The sequence below is a fragment of the Chiloscyllium plagiosum genome, unplaced genomic scaffold, assembly GCF_037043375.1.
Source record: "Chiloscyllium plagiosum isolate Xiang-an unplaced genomic scaffold, Cpla_swu_hap1 HiC_scaffold_4, whole genome shotgun sequence".
NCBI lineage: Eukaryota > Metazoa > Chordata > Chondrichthyes > Orectolobiformes > Hemiscylliidae > Chiloscyllium > Chiloscyllium plagiosum.
The window spans coordinates 70,641,759-70,662,548 of record NW_028270142.1 but is presented as its reverse complement, the minus strand read 5'-3'; the positions used below and the strand labels follow the sequence as shown (position 1 = coordinate 70,662,548).

Below are 20,790 nucleotides of genomic sequence, written 5' to 3'. Positions count from 1 at the left end.
CATCAGTGACTGTATCGGTGCTATCTCGTGTTCCCACAAGGAGATTGAACAGTTCATCACCTTCACCAAAACCTTTTAAATTCACCTGGACCATCTTGGACTCCTCCCTCCCCTTCCTGGACCTCTCCATCTCCAGCGACCGACTAACCACGGACATTTACTGCAAGCCCACCGACTCCCATAGCTACCTAGACTAGACCTCATCCAACCCTACCACCTGTTAAAAACCCCATTTCTTATTCCCAAATCCTCCACCGCATCTGTTCCAAGGATAACCAATTGCACCTTCGAAAAATCCCAGATGGCCACCTCCTTCCAGGATTACAACTTCCCTTCCCACAAGATCGCCGATGCCCTCCAGCGCATCTCCTCCACTTCCTGCACCACTGCCATTGAACACCACCCCTCCCAACGCAACAAAGACAGTACCTCCTGGTCCTCACCTTCCACCCCACCAACCCCACATACATCGTGTCATCCTCTGCCACTTCCGCCCACCTACAAACAGACCAGAGATCTATTCCCCTCCCCATCCCTATCAGTGTTCCAGAGAGACCATTCCCTCCACGACTTCCTCGTCAGGTCCATGCCCCCCACCAGCCCACACCCACTCCCAACACCTTCCCCTGCCACTGCCAGAAGTGTAAAGCCGGTGCTACACCACTCCCCTCACCTCCATCCAAGGCCCCAAAAGGTCCTTCTACATCCAACAGAAATTCGCCTGTACCTCCTCCATTGTCATCTACTGTATAAGTTGCACCCGATGTGGTCTCCTCTATATCAGGGAGACAGGATGCCAACTTGTGGATTGTTTCAGAGAACATCTCTGGGACACCTGCACCAAACAACTCCACTGCCCAGTAGCTCAACACTTCAACTCCCTCTCCATCAAGGACATGCAGGTCCTGGTCCTCCTCCATCACTAAATGCTTACCACCTGACACCTGGAGGAAGAATGCCTCATATTCCACCTTGGGACCCTCCAACCACACGGGATGAATGTGGATTTCACCAGTTTCTTCTTTTCCCCTTCCCCACATTATCCCTGCCCCAAATCTCCAATATGGCACCACCTTCGTGATCTGTCCATCAACTTTCCCATCTATCTGCTCCACCCTCCTTTCCGAACTATCACCTTCTCCCCTACCTTCATCAACCTATCGCATTCTCAGCTACCTTCCCTCAAATCTCACCCCCCTCCCATTTATCTCTCAGCTCCCCCCAGCCCACAAGCCTCATTCCTGATGAAGGGCTTATGCCCGAAATATCAATTCTCCTGCTCCTCGGATGCTGCCTGACCGGCTGTGCTTTTCCAGCACCACACTCTTCAACTCTGATCTCCAGCATCTGCAGTCCTCTCTTACGTCAACACTTGCGTTTCAGCAATGCCATTCAGTTGCCAACCATCACCAGATGCTTCCACCAGCATAAAGTCCTTTTTGCCAATGAATGAACAATATTCAGCACCATTTTCTGATTTCTCAGGAGGTGAAGCAGTCAGTGCACCAACCATGTAAACACTGTATCAAAGAAGCTAGGAAATCAGTAGCAAAATACTCTCCCTTTCACTGTCATCCGCAAAGACCAAATCAGGCATATGATGGAATATTCCCCACTTTCAGCAACACTCGAGCTCAACACCATCGAGAATAAAGCAGCTCATTCGACTGGCATCATATCCACTATCTTCAACATTCATACCCTTCACGCCTCTACAAAATATATTGCAATGACTTACCAAGGCTCCTCAGACATCCCTTCCAAACTCAAGACTTTACCACTTGGAAGTAGATAACCTTCAAGTTTCCCTCTAAGCCAAATACCGTTCTGACTGGTAGCATATTATATGCTTCAAACATTCTGAAGAAATTTTAAAAAACAAATTTTTTTGAGAAGATTTGTAGCTCAGGTTGATAAGTATGTAAGTTAGCTCACTGAGCTTTAAGGTTCGTTTTCAGATGTTTCATCATCATACTTGGTAACAACATCAGTGAGAGTCTCTGGTGAAGCATTGGTACTCTGCCCCAGCTCTCCCTTTATAGGTCTTGGTTTCTTAAGGTGGGTGATGTCATTTCCACTTTTTTTTCAAGAAAGGTAGATAAGATTGAAATTCGATGTGTTTATTGATGGAGTTCTGGTTAGAATGCCATGCATCTAAGAATTCATGTGTGTGTCTTTGTTTTGCCTAGGATGTGTGTGTTGTCCTAGTCAAAGTGGTGCCCTTCTTTGTCTGTATGTATGGAAACTAGTGATAGGAGGTCACGTCTTCTGGTGTTCATGTATCCTGGTGGCAAGTTTCTTGCTAGTGTGTCTGATATCGTATTTGTTATAGTTCTTGCATGGTATCTTGAAAATGATGTTAATTTTGCTGGTGGTATCTAATGGATCCATTAGGTTCATTAGTTGCTTTTAAGTGTGTTGGTAGGTTTGTAGGCTACCATGATGCCAAGGGGTCTGAGTAGTGTGGAAGTAATTTCTGATATGTCTTTGATGTAAGGTAGCATGACTATGGTTTTTGGTTGCGTTCTGTCTGCTTGTTTGGGTTTGTTTCTGAGGAATTGGGTGCTGCAGTGTCAATGAGCTTGTTGAAATAATGTCTTGATGCAGCTCCATTTGTGGGTGTTGGGATGATTGGTCCCTGTGTGTTGTTTTTCTGCAGATACTGTTTTGAAGCGCCCCATTAACTGTACATTCAACTGTCACGTCTAGGAATGGGAGTCTGTTGTCGTTCTCCTCCTCTTTTGTGAAATTTATGCCTGTGAGGATAGTGTTGATGGTATTGTATGTTTCCTCTAATTTGTTCTGTGTTGTGATGACAAAGGTGTCATCTACTTAGCGGACCCAAAGTTTGGGTTGGAATGATGGGAGGCAGGTTGTTCAAGTCTCTGCATTACTGCTTCCGCTGTGAGACCTGATATTGGTGATCCCATAGGTGTTCTTTTGACTTGTTTGCACCTATATCAGGCCAAGAGAAAGAAAGAAACACACTTAATGCTTAAGAAAATAAAGCCTTAGAAAGACTTAAAAAGGGCAAAAACATCATTATTCTACCTGCAAACACATGACTGTTATTTTTTTAAAATCTGACCGTCTTAAAAAGGCAAATGCTCTACTTGCAGATACATGCAACTTACCAGCAGGTGGCAATAGACCCAACCCCACAACTACTAAATAGAATCTCATCCTTTCTAACAGAACTTAAAAAATCAGGAGAATTAAACATGGCAGACTTCCAAAACACGAAACCAGATTGATCCAATACACCACACTTTTATGGATTACTAAAAATACACAAACCCGGTGCCCCCTTTGATCCGTAGTCTTCCTACGTGGTACACCAACATACAGACTAGCCAAAGAACTCCACCAAAAACTAAAACACTTATTTAAAGATTCACACCACTCCATTCACTACACCCAAGAATTCCTGAACACTATTGTATACAACAAGATAGAAGACGACGAAATAATGGTTTCCACATCAATTAACCTCAACCTAGCCAAAGAAACACTGGTATCACTACTCGGAAAACCCGGACTACAAACACCTGACGGCACCAACTTCATCAGCAAACACAACATCCTCCAAGCTAGTTGACCTGTACCTCACCACCCACGTCATATTCAATAACAAAACTTCCAAACAAGTCAATTGAACACCTGTGGGATCACTAATATCTATGAGACCGGAATCAGTAATGCAGAGACTTGAACAAGCAGTCCTCCCATCTATCCAATCCAAACTTTAGGTCCACTAAATAGGTGACACTTTTGTCATCACAAAACGGAGCCAACTAGAGTAAGCATACAACACCATCAACACTATTCGGACAGGCATAAAATTCACAAGAGGAGGAAAATGACAGCATACACCCATTCCTAAACGTGACAGTTGAACATACAGTTAACAGAGAGCTTCAAACCAGTGTCTACAGAAAAACAACAAATGCAGATCAAATAATTAACTTCAGAAGCAATCATCCCATCACCCACAAATGGAGCTGCATCAAGACATTATTTCAATGAGCTACATCGCACTTTAGCACCCAAGTACTAGAAAAAGCAGAAGAAAAATATCTATACAACGTTTTCAAGAAAAACGAGTGCCCAATAAACACAATCTGCCGATCCCTCCAAAACGAGCCCAAACAAGCAGACACAACACAACCAAAAACCTTAGCCACATTACCTTACATCAAAGATATATCAGAAATGACTTCCAGGCTACTGAGACCCTTTGGCATCATGGTAGCCCACAAATCTACCAACGCATTTAACAGCGACAAATGAACCTAAAGGATCCATTAGATGCTACCAGTAAAACTAACCATGTTACTATGCAAGAACTATAACAATATATCGGACAAACTAGCAGGAAACTTACCACCAGGATACACGAACACCAACTGGCCAATACCAACACCAAAACACACGACTCACTATCATTAGTTTCTATGCATACAGACACAGAAGGACACCACTTTGATTGGGAAAACGCACACATCCTAGGACAGGCGAAACAAAGACATGCACGGGAATTCTTTAGAGGCATGGCATTCTAATCAGAGCTCCACCAATAAACACACCGATTTAGATCCTATCTATCTTCTCTTAAAATAGCCGGAAATAACATTACCCACCTTAAGAACCCAACACCTATAAATAGAGAGGTGGGACATACCACCAGCACTTCACTGGAGACTCTCACTGATGATGTTACCTAGTATGGTGACGAAACATCTAAAACCAAACCTTCAAGCTCAACAAGCTAGTTTACATAGTTAAAAAAAAAACTCTTGAATTCCTGATATCTATAACAGTGCAAGACAGGATACAGCAACAATATTTTGATAGTGAGTTTTGTAAAATATAACGAAATTTCAAAGCACCCATAGGTCTTCTTCACTGGGGATGCAAACAAATCTGTAGATCAGAAAGATTTTAAAGCAAATGAAGTAAGTATAAGGAAATCTTGCATTTATGTTGGGCTTTGTATCGTCAGGAATGTCTAAAGAGTGCTCTTACAAATTAATTTCTTTAGAAGCAAAACATTTAAAACCATTCACTCCCTCCATCACGAGGGTAACAGCGGTGTGTACTGTATCTAAGATGGACTGCAGACATTCACCAAGGCTTCTTTGACAGCATGTCCCAATTGCTGATTATCAATTACAGGGGAACCTTGATTATCAGAACGAGATGGGCGGGTACTATTTTGTTTGGATAATCGATTATTCGTTTAATTGATTTCCTCTGGGGCTTGGCGTTTTTAAAGTCTGCTCCCCATTCAGGAGACTGCAGCAGCACATAGCGTGAGGCACTGCCTGCACTCCCCCCGCCCCCACCCCCACCCCCGTCCAGTACCGCCCCCTGCCCGCTCCCCCAAACCCCTTCCAACACCCCCTGCCCCCAGAACTCTGTCCTACCCTGCCCCCCCACCCGCAGCCCTGTCCAACACTGACACCCCAACCCTGTCCAGACCCCCCAACCTTGTCCAAACCCCCCCGCCCCCTCCCCTAACCCTGTCCAACACCACACCCCTGCCCCCTCTCCGGAGCAGCTGGACTGTACATCAACAACAGCTGCTGCTGCTACTACTGCCTTTGTGGGCTAAGTCTCCAAACAGAGCACGAGCGCACACGCGTGCACACACACACACCTTTTTGCTGCAACTTTTTGACAGGTTCCACCTTTACCCTGTACAGTACAATGTTCAAGAGATCCATCTGGGGAAGCAGGGGGGTGGGGTTAGGGTACTCCCCTCTGAAGAATTCCAGGGAAAGTGTGGGCAGAGACAGAGGTCATTCATTTGGAGACGGTGCCTGTTTAATCACTGTTAACAAAAGACGCGATCATTGTTGGAAACAGGTCTTTGATGTAATGTTTCTATGAGGACCTCAGGATCTCCTTCAGATAATCCGATTTTCGGATGATAGGTATTCGGATAATCGAGGGTCCTCTGTAGCAGGACAAGGGCAGCAGATTGATAGCAGCATCACAATCTACAAGCATCTCCCCAAGCCACTCAAAATTCAAACTTGGAAGTATGTCACTGTTCCTTCAATGTCAGTTGGTCAAATTCCTGGAATTCCCTTCCTAACAACAGTGTCTACCTAATCCAAATGGTATGCAGTAGTTGGCACAATGGCCCAATGGTTAGCTCTGCTGCCTCACAGCGCCAGAGCCTCAGGTTCAATTCCCGCCTCAGCCAACTGACTGTGTGGAGTTTGCACATTCTTCCTGTGTCTGCGTGGGTTTCCTCCGGGTGCTCCAGTTTCCTCCCACAGTCCAGGTTAGGTTAGGTGAATTGGCCATGCTAAATTGCCCGTAGTGTTAGCTGAAGGGATAAATGTAGGGGAATGGGTCTTGGTGGGTTGCGCTTTAGCAGGTCGGTGTGAACTTGTTGGGCCGAAGGGCCTGTTTCCACACTGTCAGTAATCTAATCTAACAGACAGCCTGCCACCATCTAAAAGAAGAATGCTGGGCCAGTCAGCAATTTCCAAATCCCATGCATGAATTAAAAATAAGTGAGTGAGCTTGTTATAGAGCAGTTGTTGTCAGCAATTTGGCAAAGCAAGATTCTATAACGCAAGTTTCCACGCTGTAATGTAATCTAATCTAATAGATAATCCATATTTGGTAAAGGAGAGACTAATACTAGCCAGGACACTAAGAGAGTTCGGTATGCTTCAAATAATGACACTGTGCAAAACATTCAATGTCAGGACTTCTTTTTAACAACTCATTAGAAAGTCCACCTCTGACAATCTCGCAATCGTATTCATCTTGATAGATATTTTGTTTGCAAGTTGAACATTATTGCATTTTTTTTTGCCTTAGCTTCCAGGATTTTGATATCCAGAGCTCTGCTTGGTGTAGTTCCGACTGGCTAACTATAGGAGTGTATAAAAGTGTTGACGGAACTAGAGTGTGTGGATCATCCATTCCAGCACCTTACATTTCTTCAAAGGACCATGTCTGGATTAAGTTTCATTCAGATGACAGGTATACTGGAAAAGGTTTCCGACTGTCTTATGTCACAGGTATGTGTAAAATTGGTGTCCTTTTTCTTTGAGTCGAAATGCAGCTAGTTTGTTCGTTCTAATGCCCCTCCTAATCTATTCAATCTCTTTCAGCCCGATTACTCTATGCCTCTGCATTCCTATAATTTTCAGTCCTTCACACTCTTAATTTTAATCATTCCATCAAGAGAGTTCGGTATGCTTCAAATAATGACATTGTGCAAAACATTCTATCCTCCTTTAACTTTATAAGCAGTGGTTTTTGACCCATGTTAGAATTTCATTGGCATGCCAATGAATGTGCCCACACATTAATGGAATATGGTGCTTGTGAACTTTTTTTGTAATTTGTTTCGTTTTAAAGTGCATCACAACTCACTAATTAACTTTTGAAATCAAGTTGCTGTTCTAGAGGCAAAATGTCTAGCCAGTTGGCATAAAGCAGGGTCCCAGATAAAGTAGGGAGATATTTTGAATTGGGATGTGGGCTGACGGCGAAAGTTGTCATGACACTGGGGACTTAAGCCTTTCACCACCTAGAACTATTTTGACATTTACTTAGGTCATTACTGATCTATGTCTTGTTGGTTCTGTAGTCCTTGCTACCTTGCCTAACAAAACTGTTAAACTCAGTCATAAAATTCTTGATTTTAATGAGATTGCCTGATTTCCAATGCCTTTGTGTAAAGAAATGCTTCCTAACAGTCTCCCTGAATTTTGATTAGATTAGATTAGATTAAATTCCCTATAGTGTGGAAACAGGCCCTTCGGCCCAACAAGTCCAGACCGACCCTCCGAAGAGTAACCCACCTAGACCCATTTCCCTGTGACTAATGCACCCAACAGTATGGGCAATTTAGCATGGCCAATTCACCTGTCCTGCACATCTTTGGACTGTGGGAGGAAACCGGAGCACCCGGAGGAGACCCACGCAGACACGGGGAGAATGTGCAAACTCCACACACATTTGCCCAAGGCTGGAATTGAACCTGGAATCCAGGTGCTGTGAGGCAGCAGTGCTAACTGAGCCACCATGCCGCACTATGGGGGGGTAATTCCCTATGATGTATCCCCCAATAGAAGTTTCTGTTTACCTTCAATCTTTAAATACAATTAGATTGGATCTTATTCTGCTATCCTCTGAAGTGTAGAAGATTTTCGGCAATTTGTCGCCAGAATTTTAAATCTTCTAGCCTTGGCATAATTCTGTTAGGTCTGCTCTTAGAGGCTGTTGGAGATTTCTTGAGGTTCAGTGCCCAGGAGTGAAAGTAATAGTTTAACTGGAAATCTAACTAGATTGTTATAATTGTAAATCAGCTTTCACCTTTTTATGTTACTGTCACCCTGTTAAATTAGTTGAATTATTTTTTGCATCAGTGCAATGTTGCAGGATGATGTGCAAATACCTTTACTACTGCCAGTCATTACCACGTTGAAACAGGATGTGATGTATCTGTCACATAATTTGCAGTCAGTATGCAAACAGTGATCAGATATAGCATATACAGCCTCCAGGTAAATTTATTGGTAAAGACTTCACATTATTATTTCACCATTCCTTGTCTATGATGGATATGAAAGAAAAGAACATCATATTTACTAGCTTTTGGTAATGCCTGGAGGCTTGATCCTTAAACTTTGCTGCAAGGATGTGACCTTTTGCCATTTCTAACATATTCAGATCAATCATTTTTGAGTGTAGAGTGTATAAGCATTAATTTTAAAAGACGATAAGAGGTAGAAACAGCAGTAAGCCATTGGGCCATTCATTAGGTTCATAACTGTTCCAACATTCTTCCTTTCCTGCATTTTCCCCATAACCCTTATTCCCTGATTGATCAAAGATCTCTCTCTCTCTCTGCTCCACCTCCCTCTCTTCCCCATCTTTCTCTGCCCCCCGCCCTCGCTCTTCTGCCCCTCTATACCCATCCCTCTCTCTGTACTCCTCTCTCTCCCCTCTCTCTGTCCCCCTCTATACCCCTTGCGAGCTGTCTCTCTGTACCCCTCGCAAACGCTCGCGCTCTCTGTACCCCTCGCACTCGCTCTCTCTCCCTCTCTGTCTGTACCCCTTGTTCTCGCTCACAATCTTTGTACCACTCACTCTTGAGCTCACTCTCTCTCTGTACCCCTCGCTCTCGCGCTCTCTCTGTACCTCTCGCTCGCTCTCTCCCTCTGTACCTCACTCTCGCTCTCTCCCTCTGTACCTCACTCTCGCTCACTCTGTGCCCCTTGCTCTCGTTTTCTCTGTGCCCCTCGCTTTCACTCGCTCATCCTCACACTCTCTCGCTCCCCCTTAAGCTCTCTCTCTATACCCCTCGCGCGCTCTCGCTCCCCCTCGCGCGCGCTCTCGCTCCCCCTCCCGCCCCCCTGCCCTACCCCCCCGCCCTCCCCCACGCTCCACTCCACGCACTCCCCCGTGCTCCACCCCACGCACTCCCCCACCCCCCCCGCGCTCTCCCCCGCGCTCTCCCCCGCGCTCTCCCCCGCGCTCTCCCCCGCGCTCTCCCCCCCGCGCTCCCCCCCCGCGCTCCCCCCCCGCGCTCCCCCCCCACGCTCCCCCCCGCGCTCCCCCCCGCACTCCCCCCCCCGCGCTCCCCCCCCCCGCGCTCCCCCCCCGCGCTCCCCCCCTGCGCTCCCCCCCCCGTGCTCCCCCCCCGCGCTCCCCCCCCCCGCGCTCCCCCCCACGCTCGCGTTCCCCCCCATGCTCCCCTCTCCGCGCTCCCCCCCCCCCCTCCCCTCCCCCCTCCTCCCCTCCCCCCTCTGGAGAACCAGAAGGATGTATTTGCTCCTTGAACCTGGTGGTTTATGATGTAAAAGAAAGAGGAATACATTTTCAAGAAACGAACTGAGAATAAAAACCAAACCCAAAAGTAAAATCCTGAAATCAACCTGGATTGATCCATTATCTAAATCCATTACTACTTATACAGCAGATAAAAAAACAGCTGCTTGGATGGTGTCAGTTAATAGGCACTCTTGACTCTCTCAAAATAAAAGTGATGCTCCTCTCCAGCAAGTCACAGCAGAAAACAGAACATGTATTTGTGACCTCTGATTAAAAATAGTAGTGGTTTAAGATTAGAAACTTAAATGCAGGATACTCCTGATCCTGGGAATCTGAAATACAAGTAGAACATTAGAAATGATTAGTCAATCAGGTAGCGATAATGCTTCGAGAAACAGTGTTTTTAAGGTGATCACTTTTTATCAGAACTTAGAAGACTGCTGACTGCAGTTCTCTGACTTAAATTATAGTAACCTAAAGGGAGTGATGCACTGGAGACCATGGAATATCGACTTGTTTGTAGAAGAACAGTTGAGAAGGGAAAGTTGGAGGCAAAGAAAGAAAGGGAATTAAGTTATGAATCAAAGGTTGCGAGTAGCCTAGACCAAACCTCAACAAATTTAAATTCCTGGGGCTATAGGATTTGTTACCCTGCCCAATGTAGTGAATAGAAGCTGGCAAGTCCCATTCCTGGTTAGAGAGATCCTGCATTCGTAGGTGAAATTTGAAGGTACATGAGATATCTTTTGCCCCCTAACCTACCAACTGTCTTGAGCTGTATGCTTTCATATCCTCCACTTTGAATTTGTTGCTATATTAAGCCATTTACTTTTTTTTAATCACTTACCTAAAATCCTTAACAAAAGACTTAATTAACATAATACAAAATATCTCTGATATATCTTAGCTTGTTAGTTTTGTCAAAAGGTAAATAGTGTGGTGAGGAAGGCATATGGCATACTGGCTTTTATTGGTAGAGGAATTGAGTTCCGGAGTCCTGAGGTCATGATGCAGTTGTATAAGACTCTGGTGCGGCCGCATCTGGAATATTGTGTGCAGTTTTGGTCACCATACTATAGGAAGGGTATGGAGGCACTGGAACGGGTGCAGAGGAGGTTTACCAGGATGTTGCCTGGTATGGAAGGAAGATCGTATGAGGAAAGACTGAGACACTTGGGGCTGTTTTCATTAGAGAAAAGAAGGTTTAGGGGTGACTTGATTGAGGTGTACAAGATGATTAGGGGGTTAGATAGGGTTGACAGTGTGAACCTTTTCCCGCGTATAGAGTTGGGTATTACAAGGGGGCATAGCTTTAAATTAAGGGGGGGTAGATATAGGACTGAAGTTAGGGGTAGGTTCTTCACTCAGCGAGTCGTAAGTTCATGGAATGCCCTGGAATGACTCTCCCTCTTTATGGGCATTTAAGCAGGCATTGGATAGGTATATGGAGGATAGTGGGTTAGTATAGGTTAGGTGGGCTTGGATCGGCGCAACATCGAGGGCCAAAGGGCCTGTACTGCACTGTATTCTTCTATGTTCTATGTTCTATGTTCTAATTGTTGTTTCTCATTCAGTATTATATCTTTCATTAATATGTATGCTATTGATTATCTAACAGGACAATTAAACTAATTTTTAAATGTCAATTGCTTTAAATATAACTTGAATGTATGAACAGCTAAAACCTTTCCAGTTCCATGTTGCTGAATCCTTAATGCACTCATTATTGGCCAAGCACAATGTTTGTTCACTGTTAAGATTTCCAAAGAAGCAGGTTGCATGTTTTCTTCCTATTATTTAATTACTGTCACTGACCTTTTAAGTAGTAGTTGAATTCTATATTTTCAGGAGGGCTGGGTTCAAATCCCACCTATTCCAGACATATCATAGAGATGTGCAACACGAAACAGACCTTTCGGTCCAATTTGTCCATGCTGAGCAGATATCCCAACCCATTCTAGTCCCATCCGGCCCATATCCCTACAAACCCTTCCTATTCAAATACCCATCCAGATTCCTTTTAATGTTGCAATTGTACGAGCCTCCATCACCACCTCAGGCAACTCATCTGTACACGTACCACCTTCTGCATGAAATGATTGACCTTTAGGTCTCTTTTATATCTTTCCCCTCTCACCCTAAACCTATGCCCCCTAGTTCTGGAGTCCCCCACCCCAGGAAAAGACCTTGTCTATTTACCCTATCCATGCTCCTCATGATTTTATAAACCTCTATAAGGTCATCCCTCACCTCTGATGCTCCAGGTAAAATAGCCCCAGCCTATTCAACCTCTCCCTCTAGCTCAAATCCTCCAACCCTGGCAACATCCTTGTAAATCTTTTCTGAACCCGTTGAAATTTCACAACATCCCTCCAATAGGAAGGAGACCAGAACTGCATGCAATATTCCAAAAGTTGCCTAACCAATGTCCTGTACAGCTGCAATATGATCTCCCAACTCCTGTACCCAATACTCTGACCAATAAAGGAAAGCATATCAAACACTTTCCGAATGCGTGTACATCCTGTCCCTCAGGATTACCTCCAACAACTTGCCCACCTCCAATGTCAGGCTCACCCTGACTTGTCCTTACCACCTTTCTTAAATAGTGGCATACGTTAGCCGAACTCTAGTCTTCCAGAACCTCACCTGTGACTATCGATGATGGAAATATCTCAGCAAGGAGCCCACATATCTGACAGGTTGATAGTAAAAGGAAATCTGTAGCTGCAGCTCTGAGGCCTTGCAATATTTGTGCACTAAAATTGAAGTGCAGTTCAGGGTTTTGAAATAGCGTTGCCATTTGGAGAGCCACCACATTATCTATTCATGCATTTTTTTTTCTGAGATGTGATCTGATCAAGAAAGAATTCAGAAAATCTCCAGTGGGCTCTTCTTGTGCAGTTCCAGACCACTATCAAAGTACTTGCTTGTTAACGACCATAAAGCTGGCAGCCTATCTTTTTGCCCTCAGTGCACAAGGTACATATCATGGAGCAGTGCTGTTCCTGGTACGAAGGTTAAGATGCCCGACTTCTGAAAGTTTAAGAAGTGGAAAAGCAGGAACAGTCTAGCTTAAATCAATGACTTTGCCAATTCCTGTTTCCATTTCTGCCCTCTCTGTATCTTGTATTAGGAAAGAAGTATGAAGAATCTTTTCAGAAATGGCTCATTCTCTATCCTTCCTGCACCCCATCTGAACTATCACCTTTTTGGCATATGGAGCTATATAGAGGTGGAGTTGTGCACACGCATTTTTTTTTACAGTGAAGCAAAGTTTGTCATTCCAATAGGAGGCATGTAATAGCAGCATCAGTATTCATTGTAATGTGTCAAGCACAAAGCTTGGCCCTGAAGATGATTGTTTTTTCTGACAAATTATTCTGAAATATTCTGTAAAACAAAAGTATGATTTCAAGTTTAATTTTTAGGAGAAAGTGAGGACTGCAGATGCTGGAGATCAGAGCTGAAAAATGTGTTGCTGGAAAAGTACAGCAGGTCAGGCAGCATCAAAGGAGCTGGAGAATTGACGTTTCGGGCATAAGCGAACCATGACGTCACTTCTGCCCCACCGACCATGCAGCCTCCGCGATTGCTGCCCAGACAACCGCCTCCACGATCGCCAGGAAGACAATCGCCTCCGCAGGGTCCACAGCCACCGGGAACAACACCGTTTCTGCCGTCGCCGCAGCCACTTCTGCCCCCGGAGTTGCAGTCGCCACATCTACTTCCGCTCCAGTGACGTCACTCACCTGCACAACAACCATGCCGCACGCATCCCCGCCCCCACGCCTAACTCTGTCCCCACGCCAGGTCCTAGCTCCCAGCCCTGCCGTATTTTCACCATCCCTCCAGACCTCCTCCTCTCTGAGGATGAAAGATCAGTCCTCAGCAGAGGTCTCACCTTCATCCCCCTACGCTCCCAGATTAACGAGTTCAACACGCGGCGAGACATTGAATAATTCTTCTGCTGCCTTCGCCTCCGCGCCTACTTCTTCAACCAGGATTCTCGCCTACCCTCTGATGACCCCTTCTCCCACCTCCAACACACCCAATCCATCTGGACACCCCGTAACAGCCTGAAAAAGGGCTTATGCCCAAAACGTCGATTCTCCTGCTCCTTGAATGCTGCCTGACCTGCTGCGCTTTTCCAGCAACACGTTTTTCAAGTTTAATTTTTAGTGTGTTTCTCTAGTTTCTAAAGAAATAAAAGCAATTTATTCACTTCAACAAATGCTACTTTTTTCCATAGTGAGTTTGAGTATGTTTTCCTTTCAGGAAGATCTGAGGAAGTAGGCTGTGACTGGGACCAGTTCCACTGTAACAATGGAAAATGTATCCCTGAAATTTGGAAATGCAACACAATGGATGAATGTGGAGACAACTCTGATGAAGAGCTGTGCGAACGGCCAATTCCACCAACTGCCTTTCCATTTCAGCCTTGCACATATGATCAGTTCCAATGTTTGTCAAGATATACAGCAGCTTATACATGCTTACCTGAGGCCTTGCAATGTGATGGAAATATTGACTGCCTTGATTTGGAAGATGAAATAGATTGTGAACCCCCTAGTTGTGGCAAGTGGCTGAGAAACTTTTATGGAACATTCAGTTCTCCTAATTATCCTGCATTTTATCCACCTGGCAGCAATTGCACATGGCTGATTGACACTGGAGACAGACGCAAAGTCATTTTACGTATCACAGATTTGAAGCTGGATGGCACTGGCTATGGCGATTATATTAAAGTGTACGATGGCCTGGAGGAGAACTCTCTCAGACTGCTACGTGTCCTGACATCCTTTGATTCTCGGCCACCAATCACTGTCGTCTCCTCTTCTGGACAGGTGCGGGTGCATTTTTATGCTGACAAAGTTAATGCAGCCAGAGGTTTTAATGCCACCTATCAAGTTGCAGGGTTTTGCCTTCCATGGGAGATTCCCTGTGGAGGCAATTGGGGTTGCTTTACTGAGCAACAGCGCTGTGATGGTTATTGGCATTGCCCAAATGGACGAGATGAGCGCAACTGTAGTTCATGTCAAAAGGATGAGTTTCTCTGCTCTCGCAATGGAGTGTGCTATCCTCTAGCAGACCGATGCAATTACCAGAACCATTGTCCGAATGGATCAGATGAGAAGAACTGCTTCTTTTGTCAGCCTGGTAACTTCCACTGCAAGAACAACCGCTGTGTGTTTGAGAGCTGGGTTTGCGATGCACAGGATGACTGTGGTGATGGCAGTGATGAAGAGAGCTGTCCTGTGATTGTACCGACGCGGGTGATAACTGCAGCAGTCATTGGAAGTTTAATCTGTGGGCTACTCCTTGTGATTGCACTAGGATGTACCTGCAAATTGTACTCTCTGAGAATGTTTGAACGCAGGTAAGTGCTGACTGCAAAAATTAAATATATTGATTTATAGAAGAATTGAAGCAGAATCCTAGCATTTCAGATGCAAGGTTATTTATTTCAACTTTGTCTTTGTCAATCTGAATAGACCTAGCAGATGCATTTGTTCTTGCTGTGGGCTGAGGAATAAAGATTTTTCTCTCCATTATATTCAAAAGATGGTGGCAGTCTCATCACCCAGAGATTTGGAATAGCTGTATTAGAAGTGGAGAGAGAGAAAATGAGGAAGTTATTGTGGAATCTCTGAACTAAATAGTTAATTAAACTTGTTCTTGGGCCTTGTCTGTACCAATAAATTATGTTTCTGCAGAGAGAAGGCTTGATGGAGAGGCAAGTATGTATTTTGAATGAATTACAAATCTGGCAAGAATGCCAATATGCTGGCTGGAATAACACACTTTTTATTGTACAAACCATTAGTTGTTCTTGTTGTAATACCTGTGTTAAAATTCTGATGTTGTAATGTCAATATTTATTAAATGTCAGTTGACTGTGAATCAATACTGTGGCACGGTGGTACAGTGGTTAGCACTGCTACCTCACAGCGCCAGAGACCCGGGTTCAATTCCCTCCTCAGGCGACTGACTGTGTGGGTTTCCTCTGGGTGCTCCGGTTTCCTCCCACAGTCCAAAAATGTGCAGGTCAGGTGAATTGGCCATGCTAAATTGCCCATAGTGTTAGGTGCAGGGGTAAATGTAGGGGAATGGGTCTGGGTGGGTTGTGCTTCGGCGGGTCGGTGTGGACTTGTTGGGCCAAAGGGCCTGTTTCCACACTGTAAGTAATCTAAAAAAAAAATGGAAGGGAGCTTAGTTATTTTCAACCTGACCAACAAGGCCTTCCCTTTCCTAAAGCTGAGGTATTTTTGGTCAGATATTTACTACGGTCAGTTCTGATATAATGCGATAGTTCCATTCTTGTGTGATCTCACACATTAAGAAAATTGTGCAGCAGCTACACCATTTAAACTAATGGGGCTGGAATCATTTCATAGCCAATATAGGTAAGGAAAGTTCGCACTCTACAAATAACGATCTAAATTCTTCAATTGCATTAAACCCAATTCGTGTTATAGCAGAACCAACCGTATTTTGAAATACATTTTTATTGTTGGGCATGGATAATTTTGTGACCATAGCACTTAGAATTATACAGTACAAAAGAAACCCTTCGACCCGTCGAGTCTGCACCAACAAAAACTACACTCGTCCAGCTTTCCAGCACTTGGCCCGTACTGTTATGACATTTAAAATACTCATCCCAAGAATATGAAGCTTCTTGCCTCAGCTACCCTCCCAGGCAGTGCATCCCAGATTCTCACCAACTCCGGTGGGTGGAGAAAATGTTTCCTTCAATCCTCTCTAAATCTCTGCCTTTCACCTTAAAGTTATGACCCCTTCTTATTAACATTTCATCTAAGGGAACAGCTGTTTCTAATAACCCATCTGCCTCTCATAACTTATACACCTCAATCAGGTTCACTGTCAGCATTCTCTGCTCTAAAGAAAACAATCCAAGTTTATCCAGCCTTCCTTCATAGGTAAAGTGCTCCATCCCTGGCAACATCCTGATGAACCTCCTCTGCATGCTGTCCATTGCAGTCACATCCTCCTTTTCATGTGGTGACCAGAACTGCATACAGTACTCCAGCTGTTGCCTAACCAAAGTTTTATACTTTATTTTGTACACTTATTCCTCCAGGTAGTAACTGTTAAATAAGAGCTGTGTCCACAATATTTTTGTATGCTAAGTCAATAATTTAAGGCTTTTTGTTTCCACTTTTAATGTTCCTGAGATGAATTATCAGTTTTCACTTTCACAACAGGCCACCTAATTTATGTTAAGGTGCATTACAATCTAGTGGCATAGCAAAGCCTCTTTTTTTTACATCTGATAATCGAACCTTAATTTGAACTTTAGAGCAAAATCAATACTGTTTATTCACAATGGTTACATAATTCCCTCCATTAAGATTGTTTGTTTGTACAGATGATGGAGGTGTTATCTTGGACTTTCATCTAGACTGGAGTTCAGGAATAGAATAAATAGTGATGTTTTTGCTTAATGAAGTGAGAGTTCCACAATCCAGGAGCTGTTGAGACTCAACTTGCCTTTACATCAGATTGTAGGTAAAATTACAGCTTTGTTCAGCAAATCTGCAGACTCATTGCTTTTGAGGATAATTGAAATTGACTCATTGTTGTAAATTGTAGCATTTATTGAATAGAATTATCACAAACCCTCCCCTTGGTCTCCACCTGAATGTGGAGTATAGCGATAATTCTATGTATTTTTGTGTTGTATTATCTAATAATTTTATTCTGCACCTTGATTTTCATAGAATTGTACAGCACAGAAACAGACCCTTTGGTCCAACTCTCCCATGCCAACCAAATATCCCAAATTAATCTTGACGCAATTGGCCCATATCCCTCCAAACTCTTCATATTCATGTACCTGTCCAGATGCCTTTTAGATGTTGTAATTGTACCAGTCTCCTCCACTTCCTCTGGCAGCTCATTCCATTTACACACCACCTTCCGCATGAAAATGTTGTCCCAAACGTCCCTTTTAAATCTTTTCCCTGTCACCATAAACCTATTCCCTCTAATTTTGGAGTCCCCAACCCTGGAAAAGAAACCTTGGCTATTCACCCTATCCAGGCCCCTTATGATTTTATAAACCCTTCTCAGGTCAACTTGAAAGGGTTCAGAAAAGATTTACAAAGATATTTCAATGCAAGGATTATCAGAAATAAGGTGGGTGAACTTAAGGCGTGGATCGGTACCTGGGACTACGATATTGTGGCCAGGACGGAAACGTGGATAGAAGAGGGACATGAATGGTTGTTGGAGGTTCCTGGTTACAGATGTTTCAATAAGATTAGGGAGGGTGGTAAAAAAGGAGGGGGGGTGGCGTTGCTAATTAGAAATGGTATAACGACTGCAGAAAGGCAGTTCGAGGGAGATCTGCCTTTGGAGGTAGTATGGGCTGAAGTCAGAAATAGGAAAGGTGCAGTCACCTTTTTGGGTGTTTACTATAGGCCCCCCAATAGCAGCAGAGATGTGGAGAAACAGATTGGGAAACAGATTTTGGATAGGTGCAGAAGCCGCAGGATAGTAGTCATGGGTGATTTCAACTTCCCAAACATTGATTGGTAGCTCTTTAGATCAAGTAGATTGGATGGGGCGGTGTTTGTGCAGTGTGTCCAGGAAGCTTTTCTAACTCAGTATGTAGATTGTCCGACCAGAGGGGAGGCCATATTGGATTTGGTACTTGGTAACGAACCGGGACAAGTGATGGGCTTGTTAGTGGGTGAACATTTTGGTGATGGTGACCACAATTCTGTGACTTTCACCTTGGTTATGGAGAGAGATAGGTGCGTGCAACAGGGTAGGTTTTACAATTGGGGGAAGGGTAAATACGATGCTGTAAGACAGGATCTGAGGAGCATAAGTTAGGAGCATAGGCTGTCAGGGAAGGATGTCGTGGAAATGTGGAATTTTTTCAAGGAACAGATATGACGTGTCCTTGATATGTATGTACCTGTCAGGCAGGAAAGAGATGGTCGTGTGAGGGAACCTTGGTTGACGAGGGAGGTTGAATGTCTTGTAAAGAGGAAGAAGGAGGCTTACATAAGGTTGAGGAAACAGGGTTCAGACAGAGCAGTGGAGGGATACAGGATAGCCAGAAGGGACCTGAAGAAAGGGATTAGGAGAGCTAAGAGAGGGCATGAAAAATCTTTGGCGGATAGGATCAAGGATAACCCCAAGGCATTTTATGCGCATGTGAGGAACATGAGAATGACGAGAACGAGGGTAGGTCCGATCAAGGACAGTAGTGGGAGACTGTGTATTGAGTCGGAAGAGATAGGAGAGGTCTTGAATGAGTACTTTTCTTCAGTATTTATGAACGAGAGGGACCGTATTGTTGAAGAGGAGAGTGTGAATCGGACTGGTAAGCGAGAGGAAATACTTGTTAGGAAGGAAGATGTGTTGGACATTTTGAACAACTTGAGGATAGACAAGTCCCCCGGGCCTGACGGGATATATCCTAGGATTATGTGGGAAGCAAGAGAGGAAATTGCAGTACCGTTGGCAATGATCTTTTCGTCTTCACTGTCAACAGGGGTGGTACCAGGGGACTGGAGAGTGGCGAATGTTGTGCCCCTGTTCAAAAAAGGGAATAGGGATAACCCCGGGAATTACAGGCCAGTTAGTCTTACTTCGGTGGTAGGCAAAGTAATGGAAAGGGTACTGAGGGATAGGATTTATGAGTATCTGGAAAGACACTGCTTGATTAGGGACAGCCAGCACGGATTTGTGAAGGGTAGGTCTTGCCTTACAAGTCTTATTGAATTCTTTGAGGAGGTGACTAAGCATGTGGATGAGAGTAGAGCAGTGGATGTAGTATACATGGATTTTAGTAAGGCATTTGATAAGGTTCCCCATGGTAGGCTTATGCGGAAAGTCAGGAGGCATGGGATAGAAGGAAATTTGGCCAATTGGATAGAAAACTGGCTAACCGGTCGAAGTCAGAGAGTGGTGGTAGATGGTAAATATTCAGCCTGGAGCCCAGTTACAAGTGGAGTGCTGCAGGGATCAGTTCTGGGTCCTCTGCTGTTTGTAATTTTTATTAATGACTTGGATGAGGGAGTCGAAGGGTGGGTCAGTAAATTTGCAGATGATACGAAGATTGGTGGAGTTGTGGATAGTGAGGAGGGCTGTTGTCAGCTGCAAAGGGACTTAGATATGATGCAGAGCTGGGCTGAGGAGTGGCAGATGGAGTTCAACCCTGCCAAGTGTGAGGTTGTCCATTTTGGAAAGACAAATAAGAATGCGGAATACAGGGTTAACGGTAAGGTTCTTAGTAAGGTGGAGGAACAGAGGGATCTTGGTGTCTATGTTCATAGATCTTTGAAAGTTGCCACTCAGGTGGATAAAGCTTGTAAGAAGGCCTATGGTGTATTAGCGTTCATTAGCAGAGGGATTGAATTCAAGAGTCGTGAAGTGATGTTGCAGCCGTACACGACTTTGGTTAGGCCACATTTGGAGTACTGTGTGCAGTTCTGGTCGCCTCACTTTAGGAAAGATGTGGAAGCTTTGGAGAGGGTGCAGAGAAGATTTACCAGGATGTTGCCTGGAATGGAGAATAGGTCGTAAAAGGATAGGTTGAGAGTGCTACGCCTTTTCTCGTTGGAACGGCGAAGGATGAGGGGTGACTTGATAGAGGTTTATAAGATGATCAGAGGAATAGATAGAGTAGACAGTCAGAAACTTTTTCCCCGGGTACAACAGAGTGTTACAAGGGGACATAAATTTAAGGTGAAGGGTGGAAGGTATAGGGGAGATGTCAGGGGTGGGTTCTTTACCCAGAGAGTGGTGGGGGCATGGAATGCGCTGCCTGTGGGAGTAGCAGAGTCAGAATCATTCGTGACCTTTAAGCGGCAATTAGATAGATACATGGATGGGTGCTTAAGCTAGGACAAATGTTCGGCACAACATCGTGGGCCGAAGGGCCTGTTCTGTGCTGTATTGTTCTATGTTCTATTGCAGGATTTCAGCTATAGGGAGAGGTTG

The 20,790-nt window shown here is 44.5% G+C and overlaps 1 protein-coding gene across 1 annotated transcript in view; it reads left to right on the top strand.

Moving 5' to 3' along the window:
- lrp12 (low density lipoprotein receptor-related protein 12) overlaps positions 1–20,790 on the top strand; it is an 86,358-nt gene that overhangs the window by 40,107 nt on the left and 25,461 nt on the right. The window contains exons 4-5 of the mRNA XM_087986349.1: positions 6,841–7,043; positions 14,086–15,187. Of these exons, the coding sequence (XP_087842475.1) occupies positions 6,841–7,043; positions 14,086–15,187 (1,305 nt within the window). The remainder of the gene's footprint in view (positions 1–6,840; positions 7,044–14,085; positions 15,188–20,790) is intronic.